The sequence below is a fragment of the Alnus glutinosa genome, chromosome 4, assembly GCF_958979055.1.
Source record: "Alnus glutinosa chromosome 4, dhAlnGlut1.1, whole genome shotgun sequence".
Classification (NCBI taxonomy): Eukaryota; Viridiplantae; Streptophyta; class Magnoliopsida; order Fagales; family Betulaceae; genus Alnus; species Alnus glutinosa.
The window spans coordinates 29,281,980-29,299,134 of NC_084889.1; the positions used below are offsets into that span (position 1 = coordinate 29,281,980).

Sequence of the window (17,155 nt, forward strand, 5' to 3'; positions counted from 1 at the left end):
GTCGAAATAAAGTCGGTGAATTAACCGACTTTGTTGGTAAATCGAACCGAAAACCACATAATTGAACCGAACCAAACTGATACCCACCTCTAATCGTGTCGGGTTTGGGTTGTCAAGTTGGCTTGAACCCGACAAGTAATTCGTTTTGCCAACCCTTGCTACAAACTATTCTAATAAAATGTGATAAACACATGTTGTCTTATTAATGTTATTAAAAAAACATGTGAGAAGCACATGATATTAAAGAAATATGTGATTCTCACATACTAAGAGACACGTGTCATTTTACTATGCTCGTTTGTAGCTAATTGTTACAAACCCGTTTATAAGTAATTTGTGTGCAATTGGAAATGTATTCTTTTTCTTTTTTTTTTTTTTAAAAAAAAAAGGTTTTCATCTAAATTAAAATGGAGAAATGTTCTGTAACTTAATTTATTAAACTAGCATATGTTTAAAAAATATATAATTCTCATGTGCATTTTTAATTATATTTTGCATTTTTTTAATAAAGCTTGTGATTTTCACATACATTTTTGACACATGTTAGTATAATCGATTGAAATAATAATAATAAAAAAAACAAAATTAACTAAATTTAGAGGAAAACTTTTTTTTTTTTTTTTTTTTTTTTGTTCCTTCAACAACTTGTTTTGAGAATAAAATTAGAACACAATTTTTGATTAAAGACGAATTGAGAGAGTAAAACAACAAGACATTGTACATTTGGATTTATGATTGAAAAAATAAACTGTTATTACTATATATATATATTTCTTATTTCTTATTTTTGTTGGTCTCTTCTCTCCTCTGTCTCTCATTCCTCTCAATCTCTCATTGTTAGTGATATTCCAAATAAGAAAGTAATACCGTTTTTTAGTATAAGAGTGTTTTTGATATTGTGATTTTATAGACAAAAAATACGATTTTAAACTAAATTACAAAAAATAAATCGTTTTGAATTGCGTTTTTAAAAAATTGTGATTTGAAAAAGCAAAAAATCTATTTTTTCAAATTGCAGGCAATTGAGTGCTTTTTTAAAAACGCACAATTTTAAATACTAAATTGCGATTTTACTAAACGATTACTTGAGTTTTTTTTTTAAAAAAATTAACGTTTTCAAATTGCATATTTTAAAATAGGGAAAAACTTCATTTAATGGTATCAAACTTTCACAGTTTTTGAAGAAATGTACCTAAACTTCAAAACGTTTCAATTGAAGGTATCTATTTTTTGAAAAGTCTCAGTTAGGAGTCCTCCATTAGGATTTTCTGTTAAATCTTAACGGAGACCTCCTCACGTGCAACACACGTGATATATTTTTTATAAACTACCTATTATGTCCCTTTCCCTCTCTTGCAGTACATAGAATACCAATGTCATTGCCATGCGCATATGTACCGTCAAAAGTAAATACATCTAATGGAGGACCTTAATCAAAACTTTTCGAAAAATGAATACCCTAAATTGAGACGTTTTGAAGTTTATGTACCTTTTTTAAAAAATGGTTAAAGTTCGGTATTCTTAAGTGAAGTTTTTCCTTAAAATCGCTATTTTTAATTAGCCTTTTGAAAACACAAATCCAAACGGATCATAAATGTCATCATATGGGCGAAACACATAGCAACATATTAGAAATTTCAATATACTAGGTTAGGGTTTTAACTAGAGACAATATATATAAGTTGTAAACTTGTTCTTTTCCAATATAGTGAAATTAATCGATCACTCGTATGGACATATGCACACTATTGAATCATGTAAATTCTTTGTGTATTGTTTTTTCTCCATTTTCTTTTTATTTTTGGCTAAATGGCATAATCTTGGCAATTTTACCCTCATTACCCTTACTATAAAATAAATATATTTACAACCTATTATGCATATGATCTTTTACCACATGATGGTGCACCTAGCAATCTAACCAAGAAACTTGCAACTCACAACTATGGGAAAATGTATCATTAGGGCCGTCCTTGATTACTTGTATATGCAGATAAGATTATCACAAACAGTACCCATGTCCTTACACAGTATGCTCATCACCAGAAAGAAAGTCACAAGGTAAAAATAAGGGACAAGAATTTAAGGATGATGTGATTTTGATTTTAAAAGTTTTAAAGGGATAAAAATGGGTAAAAATTTTGGTATAGCATTATTCATAGGTATTAAGTTGTTGGAATTTTATAAAATTTTGAACAATTTATGAGATTTCGGCCTTGTTTGTTAAGTTACAGAACAGTACACAGTAATACGTGTACTGTTTATGTACTTTTTCTTTTACTTTTTCATATTTCTTACTACCAATCAACATAAAAACATTCTTACTTTTTTAACTTTTTATATCAAATTAATAATTTTTTATTACTATTCAAATAAAAAAATTAACTACAAAACAAAACTTTTTCACCATTTTATATCACATCATCACTTTTTACTAATTCCAAAATTAACAACCCACTACTCTGTTATGTTATGTTCTGTACATGTCTTTGCCAAACAAGCCTGAAGTTAGAGCATCCCTAGTAAGCTCTTGATTTCAAAATTTTCACCAAAATTTAATAAAAAACTCAAAAAAGTTCATTTCAACAAACTTTTTATAATTTATCTATTTTATCTTTTGTCAGAATTTCACTTCAAATTTGGCTAACAAATTTTATGAGCTATTGAATATTTTATCATTTCTCTTTCTTTTCACTTTTCACCTCTCCTCATTTGTTAGTAGTAGTTGCTTAAAACTAATAAAAAATTAATATTTAGAAAGTTTATTGTATAAAGTTTGTTAAAAGTGATAGATAAAATAACAAAAGTAGATTATTTAACAAAAATTTGGAGAACTCATAGAAATGCTTTTAGGGTTTATGGTGCGTTTGTGATTGTGATTTCTTAGAGAAAAAGTGCGATTTTAAACTAAATCGCAGAAATTGAACTATTTGAAAACTGCGTTTTTAAAAAATTGCGATTTAAAAACGCAGAAAAATGCTTATTTAAATCGCAGGCAATGATGTGCTTTTTTGAAAACGCAGTATTTTAAAAGGCTAAACTGCGATTTTTTCAAACGCTTAATTGCGTTTTTAAAAATCATTTTTTTAAATCACACATTTTTAAATTGTTATTTTAAAATCGCACTTTTTGAAATCATAAATCCGAACAGACCCTTAGATAGATATGTTCTGCGTTTTAGGTTGTTTATAGAGGGCTTGAATTTATGTAAAATTCGAATAGCTAATAATAATTTTTTTTTAAAAAAAAAATCGTGGGTAAAAATGGTAAAATAAATAAAGCAGTGAATCCTTATTTGAATAGAAAAAAAAAAGAGTGAATAGTTAAAAAAAAAGGAAAGAAAAGAAGCAGTGAATAAATCCAAAAAAGCATTCAAGAGCGCTCTTGGTCCACCATCTCAATTCAGAAGAGCAAAGAGGCAGGACCCCTAAAGCCTACAGAGGAGTCAAGTGAGAGAGAGAGAGAGAGAGATAAAAACAAGAAAAAAAAAAAAGGAAAAAGAAAAGAAAAAAGAAAAGAGAGAGAGAGAGAGAGAGAGAGAGAGGAACACAACAACAAGAAGAAAGCAGCAGCAGCAACCGGCCACTACTACCTTCCTCAGGTGCTCATCTCCTCCTCTTTCATCGATTTTTACTTTGTTACTTTTTCATCTTTTGGACCCATTTCCACTCTTTCACCAAACCCTAAAAAAAATTAACTCACAAAGCAAAATGTCAGATCTTGGTTTCTTATGATTTTTCAAAGAGAGTGATTTTGGCCTTAAAACTGTGGTGGAAATTGAATTCCACTTTCGAAGCGCTCGATTATGTGATGGGATTGGGGTTTAGGGTTGGAGGTGAAGGAAAGGGAAATGGGAATCCGCGGGATTTGAAATTCCCAATCTGTGGATCCGCGCTGAGAATGCCGGCACTGCTTTTTAGGTGATTCTGGGGCTTCGGTTTTTACGTTTTTGAGAAAGAGGAAAAAAAAAGGAACGGTTTTTGTTCTGTTTGGTTGCTCGGAAAATGTAGGAAAAGTGGAAGGAAAATTTTGGGATTCTGAATGCTAGGTTTTTGTTGTTGTTCAGGTCACAGGATTACAAAAATGCCGCCACTTGGTTGAGCCTTATGCGAGGTAAGGTTTAAGTTTTGGGAATAATACGTTTGAAAATTCTTAATCCTATTTCGGGTTTTTTTTTTTTTTTTTTTTTTTTTTTTTTTTTTTTAATTTTTTATGGTGTGTGTGTGTGTGGGTGTTGGAGAAATTTCTTAGCAAAGAATGGTGTAATAAGAAAATGGAACTTTTAGATTTTGTTTAGAATGAGGTTTTATTGGTGTGTTTTCTCAGGTTATGGTGGATGCTTCTTTCTGAGACCTACTTGTAGGTTTTAGTGGTTAAAAATGGCAGAATCAAACTCGGTTGATGTGATTCTGGAATTTCTGCGAAGAAATCGGTTCACTAGAGCCGAGGCAGCTTTGCGCAGTGAGCTCAGTAATCGTCCTGATTTGAATGGGTTCCTTCAGAAGCTTATGATTGGGGACAAGGATAAGGACTCGGGTAATGTGGTAGAGGAGGCGAACGGGGACAAGCTGGTATTGGAAAATCAAGGGTCAGTGTCTCGGGATAGTCGTGAGGTTTCCAAGGAGTTAATTGTGAAGGAGATAGAGTGTGGGACTGGTAGAAATGGTTCCGAGAGTAAATGGAAGAATGCTGCTTCTACTGGTGAGCGGAATAAAAGTAATGAAGCGGTTGGGACGAGTGACAAGAACTTCAGTTTCTTGAAAGGTGCGGAGGACATGGTGCTTGATTTGTATTCGTGGAAGCTCATTCCTAGTAATGGGCCTGGTGGAGCTTATCAGAATGATGGTGGTAATAATGCTGATAGCATTTCAGAGCTTCAGATATCGGGGCAACCAAAGTATCGTACGAGTGAAGCTCTTGATGCTGGTAAAGCCATTGTGAAGACTGGGGAAGAGATTACTTTTTCTGGCGAAAAGAGAACTTCATGGCTTGGAAGTACTAGTAAAGCTAATGTGGAATCCAAGTTTGAGAAAACCCAAGCATGTGAGCCCAAAGAGCTTGATCAGCAGCTTAAGAGTAGCACATACTTCAAGGAAAACCTTGCAGATAATCCATGGTCAAGAAGTGAGGTGTCCACGAATTCATCTTCTGATTTGTGGAAAGATTGCCCTGTCAAGACTGTTTTTCCATTCTCCGAAGGGGATGTGTCAACTAGTTATGATATTGTTACAGGTTCTGACAAAAAAGAAGGAAGGAGAAAGCCAGAAATGAGTGATGTTAGGACAGCAATAAAAGAGCAAGTGGATGAGGTGGGAAGAGCCTTGTACTTTGCCAAGTCACAAGGGGGTTCCGAGCAAAAGACCATCAGCAGCTTGAGTTTTCCTCTGGTATCTGAGAATCAGAAAGAAGAATTTCCTAGGTTGCCACCTGTTAAACTCAAATCAGAGGACAAGTCATTGAATGTCAATTGGGAGGAAAAGTTTGAGCGAGATGGACCTGGTGCAAAACTCACCAGTGCTGATAACACCTTCCTTATAGGCTCATTCCTGGATGTTCCTGTCGGACAAGAACTAAACTCTGCAGGTTAGCTCATTTGATGGAAATGATCAGATGATATCCTTGCTTAAAAATATTTTTTTTTTTGTCAGCAATTGAACTAGTTAATTGATCGCTTTTTTTTGAGATTGGCTTATTACTTATAAAAAAAAAATTGAACTAGTTAGTTGATTATTTGGGTTTCATTACCTCTACTTGTAATCTAATTTTTACCTTTTGACTCCATTTGCAATTCTAGTTCTTTTTTTTTTGATAAGTAAGAAGCAATTCTAGTTCTTACTAGTCATCATCTTCCATTCTTTATCTCTTTCATGTTTCTAGTGGTGATCTATCTGTTTGGGTCCCGTGTGCCTGTGACTTATTATTAATGTTCTATTGCAGTTCTTGAGCTAGTTAGATGTATTCAACTTTTCATAATCAGCATTGTTATTGTCATTGAAAATCTCCTTGGGAAAAGCAGTTAGCCATTTCCAAGTCATTGATGGCTACTCAGCAGTGAGGTTGAGGTGGTGGTAGTGTTTATTTGATGAACTGTTTATTATGTATGGATTATGAAAAGAAAAATGGATTCATTGATGGAATTTTCCATCAGAAGGATTTGTGGAATTGGAAAATGATTACTATTCCAATCTAATTATTATGGTACTTGTCAGAAGTTTTATCATTTTAATCTTATGAAGAGTTGTTGTCCTTGCTCTACTTTTTTACAAGATTCGACCAACCTTTCATGTCTCTATTAATGTTTCTACCTTTTCTTTTTATTTATTTTCAATAATGTCCTAGATGATTCAAACCAGTGAACCTTGTAGAAGAATGTGGGTTCCTGTATTTTACATATTCATCAAATACGATAATGCTGAGGCTAAGTAGAGTACTGGAAACATGGAAGTTCCCAGATTTTGTGGTCTATGGACCAAGAAACTAATTCATGAAGTGTCGATTAAAACTGCAATAATTACATGCATCACATTGTTTATTACTTGGTTGGAACACCTTTATAATTGGTAAGTTTCACATGCATCCAATTGGTCTTGACTCCACGACTTACTCTCCACCCTGCTCTAAATAGGGGAAGTGCGATTTAATTAGAGTTCATTGACAATCCGAAGCATGTAATTAGGTTTTGCAATATGTTTCTAAGCATTGCCCACTGCTTCCTTTATAATTTTAGGTGTTACCATTGATCTGAAATATTTTATTTTCCCTGCTTATCAAACCATATACCAAAGTAAGAATAACACTGTGCCAATGGTTATCTTATGTTTGGAATCTAATCACATTGTACCTCCCTACAGGCCCCAGTTTTTGTTTTATCAATGACTTTTGAAGCACTCAGTTGTCAATTTATGATCATTCTTTTCATTTTTATTTTCTTTCCATTTTTTTTTTAAAATTCTTTCTGATAAATGAGGAATTGTAGATGGTTTTATGATTAACTTATTTCCAATTTTGTATCTTTTTGGGTGATCACTTAATTAGCTACAGCTTTTGCATTAATGATCAGGTGGAAAAAGGATTGCAGGAGGTAGTTGGCTATCTGTAAGTCAGGGAATTGCAGAGGATACATCTGATCTGGTTTCTGGTTTTGCCACTGTCGGTGATGGATTAAGTGAATCTGTTGACTATCCAAATGAGTATTGGGACTCTGATGAATACGATGACGATGATGATGTTGGATATATGAGACAACCTATTGAGGATGAGGCCTGGTTTCTAGCTCATGAAATTGATTACCCTAGTGACAATGAAAAGGGTACAGGGCATGGCAGTGTTCCGGATCCACAAGAAAGAGCTCCCACCAAAGATGAGGATGATGATCAATCTTTTGCTGAGGAGGATTCTTACTTCTCTGGTGAGCGGTATTTTCAAGCAAAAAATGTCGAACCAGTTACAGCTTCAGATGATCCTATAGGGTTGTCAGCGACTGACATGTATGGGAGGACTGATGAGAATGATTTAATTGCTCAATATGATGGACAGTTGATGGATGAAGAAGAGCTGAATCTGATGCGTGCAGAACCTGTGTGGCAGGGCTTTGTGACTCAGACGAATGAACTCATCATGTTAGGGGATGGGAAAGTTTTGAACGAGTGTGGAAGGTCGCGGCTAGATGATATTTGTATGGATGATGATCAGCATGGTTCGGTTCGATCAATTGGTGTAGGGATCAACAGTGATGCTGCAGATATGGGCAGTGAAGTACGGGAAAGTTTGGTTGGAGGCAGTAGTGAAGGGGATCTAGAATACTTCCGTGATCATGATGTTGGAATTGGTGGGTCTAGACATCCTCATCATGACTTAGACAAGAAATATATTGATAGATCAAACAGGGATAAAAGGAAAATTACTAATCAAGAGGCCAATAAATATGTAGTTGGGAATGATAAGGGTGGAAGCATGCAGATGAAAAATCATCCTGATGGGGGATTTTCGTTTCCCCCACCACTGAGGGATGGGCGGTTGGAGCAGCCAGGCGCTAGTAAATCTTTATGGGCAAACAACTGCAATGCTATTGTCAGTGATGAAACTGATGAGCGTGATAATGCTGTGGTGGGCTCTGATAACATGCTTACTTCATGGAGGCGGAAAAGCAGTGATTCTTCACCTGTCAAAAGTTCCAGGGATGAGGATAATGCTAATGCCGTGAGATCCACAGATTCTACTCCATCAACAATCTCTAATTATGGTTATGATGAAAGAGAGCATGCGAAGCGAGAAGAGGACAAAAAAATTGGTTCTGCACGGGAAGAAGATCCAGCAGCATCACTTGAGGATGAAGAGGCAGCTGCTGTGCAAGAGCAAGTAAGGCAGATAAAGGCTCAGGAGGATGAATTTGAGACCTTTAATCTAAAGATTGTGCATAGGAAAAACAGGCATGTCTTATCCTACCCATCTTTCTCTTGGTTCTTATTTCTTGCGCTTGAGGTGCTGCCATTTGCATCTACATTAAATTGTAGAATATTTTTAGTACTTTGGAAACTATGGTCTCATTTTTTTAGTTTTTCGTTTTTCTAGATTTGTACTAAAAAATTTCTCTCTCTCTCTCTCTCTCTCTCTCTCTCTCCCCCCCCCCAAAAAAAAAAAAATTAACATATCTACAATATCCTGAAATCTCTTTGATGATAATGAGTCCAAAACCAATGATCTATGTTTGATTTATGCTGGATATCTTGAACCTGGATGCCAACATCTTTCTATATTATTGAAACGTATATAGCATATTACTAGGATCCATATATGGACTAGTTAATGTCGATTAAACTGAGATAGAGCTAGAATAAAGTGGAGATTTACGTGGTCTCTGTTAGAGATTATTAATTAGCGTATCCTATAACTAGTTAAATGATTCTAGGTGATCCTTCATTGTGAGGTTGCAATAGAATTGTGGGGTGCGCTTTTTCTAGTTGTGGTGTAGGGGTGAAAAGGCGGTTTGTGGTTAGCGGTCCATAACTGCCTTAGACGGTTATTCTATTTTTATAACCGCAACCACCCCGCCCTAGGCGGTTAGCGGTGTTTTCCAACCGTCTATGAAAGGGGTTAGCAGTTAGTAGACAGTTATTAACCAACTGCCATTTCATTCCTAGTTTGGTGTTGATTGAGTTATGTCTTGAAAGGTGAGCGAATTGTTGGTGAGTTGGGGGGACAATTGGAAAACCGTACTGCTTTGAAAATATGGAGGTTGGCTTCTTTGTGTTTAATGCGGTGTCTTTGGAGAGAGCGGAATGCAAGGAGCTTTGAAGATCTTGGGAATGGATTGTTAAAGCTGAAGAAGTTGATGTCACAATTCCTTTATACATGGAGAGTAGCATGGAATAGTTTGCCCGTTTTTAATTTTTCTAAGTTTTTGGAATTTTGTTCTTTTTCTATTCTTTAGGGGTTCTTTTGTGTACTTCCTGTGCACTAGGGTTGTGCCCCTCTATGCTTTTATTGAATTTACATTACTTATATAAAAAGGTTATGATTCTAGGTGATCCTTGAACTTTAGCTCTATTAACTTTTCCCTCCATATGAACAGAGTGGAGGGTGAATTTGTGTGTTTAAAAATTAAAACCTAAGGTGCATGTGTAACTCAGAAAAAAAATGATTTTAGGTGTTCCACTTTTCGTGAGTATTCAGTGTTATGAAGGTTCCCTCAACTTTTTCTTCTCTTCTTTTTATGGTAAGCCTCAACTTGAAAGTAGTCATTTTTACAGCTAAAGTAGCAAATATACTTAAATTAAATAATAGTAGCCGTAATTTATCAGTTGGTTTTGTCACATAATTAATAGGTCAAAGGAGTAGAAATCGTGCAGATAGGCTCTGGTGGGTCTCTTCCAAGAAAGGATCGTTCAAGATGAAGTCCTTCTTCAGCTCCTTGGCTTGCTCTGAAGGTAGACGCTTCTCTTGGAAGAGTGTGTGGCGGGCTCATGCTCTTTCGAGGGTGGCTTTTTTTGCGTGGTCGGCAGCCCTAGGCAAGATCGTTACTGTGGACAATCTCAGGAAGAGGCATATCATCATTGTGGACAGATGTTGTTTGTGCAAGAGAGATGAGGAATTTGTTGACCACCTTCTTCTTCATTGTGATGTGGCTTCTGCTATGTGGAATAACATTTTTACTCATTTTGGTATGTCTTGGGTTATGCCTAGAAGAGTTATCGACTTTTTTGCCTGTTGGTGGAAGTCTGGAAGGCTGAGGAGTGCTGCGATTTAGAAGATGGTGCCAATCTGCATTTTTTGGTGTGTTTGGAAAGAAAGAAATCTTAAGTGTTCCAAAAATTTGGAGAGTTCCATGGATGATATTTTAGTTTCGTTTTTTCATACGTTGTATCTTTGGACGGTGGTTTTTTTGTCCCTACTGTCGATTAACTTTGCTGATTTCCTTGTTCGTTTTTCCATTTCTAGTTAGGTGTTTCATTTTGTATACTTCCAGTGTACTTAGGGGCGCCTTACGCTATCAATACAATTAAATTTACTTATAAAAAAAAATTAATAGGTCAAAGGAGAACACTGCAGAATGAATTCTTTCATGAAAGGTTTCTTATAGTAATGTTTTTTCTTCTTTCCTATGAATTAAACACATCAAGGAAGTATTTGAGGCTTTTTATATATATATATATATAAAATCTTTTCAAATTCAAAGATATTGGTCAGCTTATAATGATCTCAGGCAATGTGTTGCAAATGGTGGTAGCTTTTGAAGCATTTTGTTTCCTTTTATCTTCCCTTTTTTACGTCATGATATAACATCTGGCTCACTGGTATTATTATCTTTGAAAACATGGTATCTCCTTAAATGCTTTGTTGTGTCGTCGGTGAGAAAAATTTGTATTGCCTTTTTTCTGTTAAATGTAGTTTTAGATTGCAAGTTGTAATAACCAGACTTAATGTGGCGTATCTCCTTTGTTATGCGATTGACACCTCCACTGCCAAAGCATACGCTGAGAACTTATTTTAACATCACTTATTTTGTAATCACTGTTTCATGCTACCAAAGCAAGCAGGCCTTCCAGTTTATACCATTTTCTCTTCCCTAGGAGATTATCTAAACTTATGTTATTTTGTTGCCTCAGAACTGGCTTTGAGGAGGACAAGAACTTCCATGTTGTTCTAAATTCAGTCATAGCTGGGCGATATCATGTTACTGAGTATCTTGGGTCAGCTGCATTCAGTAAAGCTATACAAGCACATGACCTGCATACGGGTATGGATGTCTGTGTAAAAATTATAAAGAACAACAAGGATTTTTTTGATCAGAGCCTTGATGAGATAAAGCTTCTCAAGTATGTGAATAAGCATGATCCTGGTGACAAGTACCACATTCTCCGATTGTATGATTATTTCTATTATCGAGTAAGTGAAAATATTATTCAACTTGTTATTAGTTTTACATGCTGTTGTGAACTTTATGGTGGATTGCTGATTTGCCCATGTCCATGTACTAGGTAAATTAGTTGTTAAACTTATCTGTGTCTATCTCCCTTCACTAAATATAAAAAATGAGAGTTTGCTGAAGTCATAAGAATACCTGCATGTTCCTGTGGGGCTATCTTCTAGAGCTGGTTGTCAGATCCTGTCACATTCTACTTAGTCCCTTGTAATCCTGTCCCATCTGACTTGTTCCCTACTAGGTCTTCAATCACTTGGGAAATTTCGGTGGGTCTATCTTCTTTAAATTAATCAGGTAGTTGATAATTCGTCCAACGAACAGAGAGCTTTAAAAATTATGCTCTAAATTTTTTACTTGTGTCAATGTGCAAATTTATTCTATTTTGTGGATTAGAAACTGAGAATTTGTTTTTGATAAGTTAGAAATTGAGAAATTTCTGTTGGCCATTTCCTTGCTTTGAAGTTTTATGTAAATCTTGAAAAACAAAATCTCAATTCAATATCCAGAAGTCATCTGGTTTTGATATGTATTTCTAAATTCAGCTTTGCGGGCTGAAATCAATATAACCTTTGCGATGGTGAAAGGAAGATTGATTACCAAAATGATTTCAAAGTACCATGTTGATCGGATATGAACTTTACTGTTGTGTAGTTCTGGCTGATAATAGGAGGGGGGATATTGTTTCGTTCATTTAGTCTCTGAGATGATATAGATTTTTAGTTTTCTCGTTCTGCAGATAGTAGCATATATTTCTATGGAACTTTGTCTCTGTTCCATATCTTTTATGTCATCTGCAGGTACTGCCTCGCTTTTTTCTCAAAAGCATGCAAGACATAAGTTGCTTAATAAATTTGTCAGATGGCTTCTGCAACTTTCACTAAAGCAAATAACAATCTATAAAAATTATGTTAAGCTCAACAGTTTCTTGGATTGTAAAGTTAAAAATTACTTCTATTGGCTGCATAAACTACTGGTGACTCCTTTACTAGAGATTTTGTTTTTTGTTATGCATGTTATTAGAGCTGTTAGTTTGCAAGGAAAAATCAATTTCTGCTGATTTCATTTGGAATCTGCCACGTCTTGTGAATTGCAGTTGTCATATTTGGTCTTGTTTGTTTATTGATGCCCTGCGTATGATTTTTCAATTGATCCTATAATGATGCCTTTTTAATTTCCCTTGATTTTGCAGGAGCATTTGTTAATAGTATGTGAACTACTCAAGGCAAACTTATATGAGTTTCATAAATTTAACAGAGAATCAGGAGGGGAGGTCTACTTCACAATGCCACGATTGCAGGTTTGTGGGGTATCTTTTTCTTCTTGGGAGCTTTATGTTTTTGCCGTGCAGGCAGATGTGCTTATTTTGATTGGATTTTGCAGTCAATTACCATTCAGTGTCTTGAGGCACTTCAGTTTCTACATGGCCTTGGCCTAATACATTGTGACTTGAAGCCTGAGAATATATTGGTGAAAAGTTATAGTAGATGTGAGGTGAAGGTCATTGATCTTGGGAGCAGTTGTTTTGAGACAGATCACCTCTGCTCTTACGTTCAATCCAGGTCCTATCGTGCCCCAGAAGTTATCTTGGGACTTTCGTATGATAAGAAGATAGATGTATGGTCACTTGGCTGCATATTGGCAGAACTTTGTACTGGCAATGTAAGTGTTAGCACCAATATGTACATATATGCATCATGTCTGCGGATGAATTATGTTTGTATTTGTTATATCATTTATATAATTTTTTTCTTGATTTTAAGCAGTCTAAATTATACAGTGTTCTAAAAATCATTTTACTGCCTCAAGCTTTCATTATCTCCTTTTTATTTACTTATAAAAAAAAATAAAAATAAAATTATTACCTCTACTGAATGTAGAATTTAAAGGATTGTTTTGAATGTGTTTGGAGCAACCAATTAACATGGAATGTACTGGAAATTGAGAAGTGATTGCTAGTTGAAGCAGATGTCAATTCATACATTCTAGCGATGGTGTAAGTATTGATACTGGTTTAGATGTTTTAATTTGATTGCATTTTAATGTCATAAGCATCCATAAATATTAATCGTTTCATTGATAAATCTGTCTGTGTAGAATAAGATTCACCATTAAAGTACAAGATTTTTTCCTTAATTATTTTTATGCTAAAAGTAAATGATCTATAGCAATGAGGTTGATATGGTACTTACTGTTATTTATAGATCATAGTGGCTATGTCCATGTAGTTCTTAAAGGTCCAAGCAATGACAAAATGCCAGAATGTAAATATTGTTAATATGTACATGTTTATATGTTTAAAGGATTTATTCTTTAAGACTCTTTCTTTCGGCTGCTGCCTCGTATTGTAGTTTTTCGAACTTTCATGCTTTCTTAAATCTCTTCTCCGTTACTTGCTAGGCCTTGTGTTTTTTAATGAATTTACGATTACTTATATACATAAAATATATATTATTACACTTATATATATATATATATATATATATATATATATATATATATATATATATATATATATATATTATTACACGTGCAGTAAAGCAAACTTTCATATGTAGAAAGTTAAGGGAGGAATCCACATAAATATGCACAGTAGAGAAGATTTCCTGGATGATCTCAAGAAAGATAAAGCTTAGAGCCGTGATATCTTCAAGAGAAGGGTTGTCTTGCTTGAAGGTGGTTGAATCTTGTTGGAAAGAGTTGTTAATAGAAGTATGAGCTGGGATTCAATGGTGAGAGGAGAATCTGATTCTTTGTAGCATTAAGTGGATAAGTGTTGGGAAACTAGTAGGCTGTAGCGAATCGCTGAATGAGAAAAAAAATACTAAGTTAATGTGGATTGAGCAAAAAGGATTTCATTGGAAATTTTACTTGAAATGAGAGATAATTCTTGTAGAACCAGATAATAGAGAGATGGAGGAAGAAAAGAATGAGAGTATATGAGATGGGGGGATTTCAAGTACGTCTCAAACAAAGGCCACTGTTCAATTCATTTATTACACATTCGAAAAGAGCACATCTTATAACACTTACATAAAGGAGGTTTCTGTTAAGTGAATTATGTAGCTGCCTATGTAAAACAAAGAACAGCAGCTGCCAGCTAGTACATCTGACAGTCATGACAGCTGTTTGTCAGCCAGAAGCAACTCGGGTTCTTCATCCACCATGGAGGGTGGTGATCCAGTGGACTTGGGTTCCTCTCATAGGGTTTGGTGGTTAGTAGGTCTTTAGTTCTATGCTTAGGTGCAACATTCTTTGACTATTACTATGCTGTCACATGGGTTTTCCCCTGGACCTTCAGTGGGGTGCACTTTTTTTTTTCCGACTATGGTTGGATAAGTGGGATGAAATAGGTCTACCTGCAGCAGGGTGCTGATAGGGGCTGTACATCAATCGGTGCTTGTGATTGGCTTGGATGAATCATAATCAATCCCTTCAAAATAGGTTCCAGTCATCTCCTTTGAGGGTTGTAGTTTTTAAATACTTCTTATCTATAAAGTATAGGAGGGATTCATAAAAGAGAGGCTCAGTATATCCTGTTACTCACAATCCATTCTGTATATAGGAAACAAATACATCATTCTAGATAGGGACAGCTGGTACATTTTCCAGAATAGGGACAGCTGTCCCTTTGCTTGCAGCCTTTTCTAACAATATCGTTCATTAAGATGTTTGGCATTAATTTTGTGAAATAGTTTGAATTAACTTTGCACTGAAATGCTACTGCTTTATGCTATTGTTGATAATGCATTAAATTTAATTGTCCCAGAGGGCTGAGAACTATGGATACTTTCCCTCTGCCTTGGTTGTTTTCCCGCATCACTTGATGTGCATGGCAGATTGACCATTTTCACCATCACTTCAACTGCAATTTGTTGTGGTTGATTATTTTGCCTCTTTTTTTTTTTCCTTGATGCTTATGCAAATGGTTGAAATGAGTTTTGCCATGGTGTAGGTCCTCTTCCAAAATGATTCACCTGCAACATTACTGGCTCGGGTGATTGGAATTATAGGTCCCATTGATCAAAGCATGCTTGCCAAAGGACGGGATACATACAAATATTTTACCAAAAATCACATGCTTTATGAACGGAATCAGGTAAAGTTGTAATTGAGGATATTCATCTGTTTAATATCTATAAATTGAATGCATTAGAATTCTTCAATGCTTTTGATGCCTAAATTATACTTGGATGGGAAAAGAAAAAGACCTTGACAAAAAGAAAAGGTTATTGGGCAGGTTGGGTCTTCCCTAGTTAATTGAGTCAGTATAGGTATGGGTGTTAAGCATGCAATATAATTGGGTTATAGATGGGTACTGGGTAGTTGTTGTCTGGACTAACATGTGATCTGCCATAATCCAATATAACCCATCTCTTTTCTACCCATGATTGTCAGAAAGAAACGTTACCACTTCAGTGGCTTCTATTTTCATTTTCTCGATGCATGATAGAGCTTCATCCTCCTCTAAGGAATTTATATTTCCAGTTTAGATATTAGGTAACTTTATGCTTTGGGGCACATACTTTTCTGGTCCAGCTTTCTTCAAATAATTTCATTCTCTTCTTTTATGCACTTTTGCAACTTGTTTATCTCAAGAGAATTTGGTACATTCTGGGACTGGTAGATGAGGTGGCCGTACTTGTTACAAATTAGTTGAAAGTACTTTTATACCTTGAAATGTGATTGTCAGAAATTACCTTTATCCCTTCAAACTTTATTAGTCAAATGTTTCCTACTCTAAGCAGAATTCTCATAAATAGTAGCTTTGATTATCACATCAATTTCAATTCATATTTCATAGCTTGTGTGTTGACAAAGTGATTAAAGTTCTGCTTCCTACTCTGTCAATATTTATTTAAATGCTTTAGGCATTTTTATATATATGGTTCTATTTTGCTCTTCTCCAGGAAACAAACAGGCTGGAATACCTGATTCCAAAAAAGACATCCTTAAGGCACCGATTGCCGATGGGAGACCAGGGCTTCATTGACTTTGTTGGTCACCTACTTGAGATAAACCCAAAGAAGCGGCCTTCGGCTTTGGAGGCGTTGAAGCATCCATGGCTATCGTACCCATATGAACCCATATCATCGTGAACCGTTTGAAGATTCTCTTAGGGAAAATGACAGGCTCCAGGTGCCCTTGTGTTTGGTTTTGGGCGTCCTATTAAGGGGGAAGGAGCCACTTTTGATTTCTGGCTGAAATTGGTCATCTATTTGAGGTGATCTTCAAAGAGACATTGCCCCATTCATCCCTGCACAATGCATTGGAAGGCGTGTTTGGTTTTGTTGGTGATACCTGTCTTTCCTTCCCCTTGCCAAGTTGTATTCCAATTAACTATAATCAAGAATGTAGTTTTGCACGCTGTGTATTCTTAGGTGTTTCTTTCTTTTCTTTACTTTGCTTGATCTGGTGGAAGAAGTTCTAAATTGTTGTTGTACATGATGTGTGATATAATTCTTTTAGGTTATTAGTAGTATTTTGTGAGGTAGCTTCTTCTCCAATTTTTATTCGATCACCACACAGAAGTTGCTGCATATATTATAACTATGAAGCCAACAATGACAATGTGGCCATGAATCAACGCATTGCTTTTGCCACCGCCCAATCTTTCTTGGTTTGTTTGTCTGTTTTTTGATCTCTTCATTTAGCAGCAAGCCCTGGTTGTTCTATGATGGGGTTGAGGAAATTGGGCAGCTTGCAGTAATGTAAAACAACATTTCAAATCCTATT

The 17,155-nt window shown here is 35.3% G+C and overlaps 1 protein-coding gene across 2 annotated transcripts; it reads left to right on the plus strand.

Annotated features, from left to right (window-relative positions):
- The first annotated feature begins 3,478 nt into the window (after positions 1-3,478).
- On the plus strand, positions 3,479-16,901 carry LOC133865358 (uncharacterized). Of its 2 annotated transcripts, none has more exons than XM_062301750.1 (9): positions 3,479-3,601; positions 4,067-4,113; positions 4,327-5,583; positions 7,061-8,429; positions 11,106-11,385; positions 12,612-12,719; positions 12,803-13,081; positions 15,375-15,518; positions 16,330-16,901. In XM_062301750.1, the coding sequence occupies exons 3-9, from the start codon at positions 4,380-4,382 to the stop codon at positions 16,516-16,518; spliced, it is 3,573 nt and encodes a 1,190-aa protein (XP_062157734.1). In that variant the 5' UTR covers positions 3,479-3,601; positions 4,067-4,113; positions 4,327-4,379; the 3' UTR covers positions 16,519-16,901. The 2 variants fall into 2 exon arrangements, with proteins under 2 accessions (XP_062157734.1, XP_062157735.1); XM_062301751.1 differs by lacking the exon at positions 3,479-3,601 and adding an exon at positions 3,617-3,920.
- The last annotated feature ends 254 nt before the right edge of the window (positions 16,902-17,155 follow it).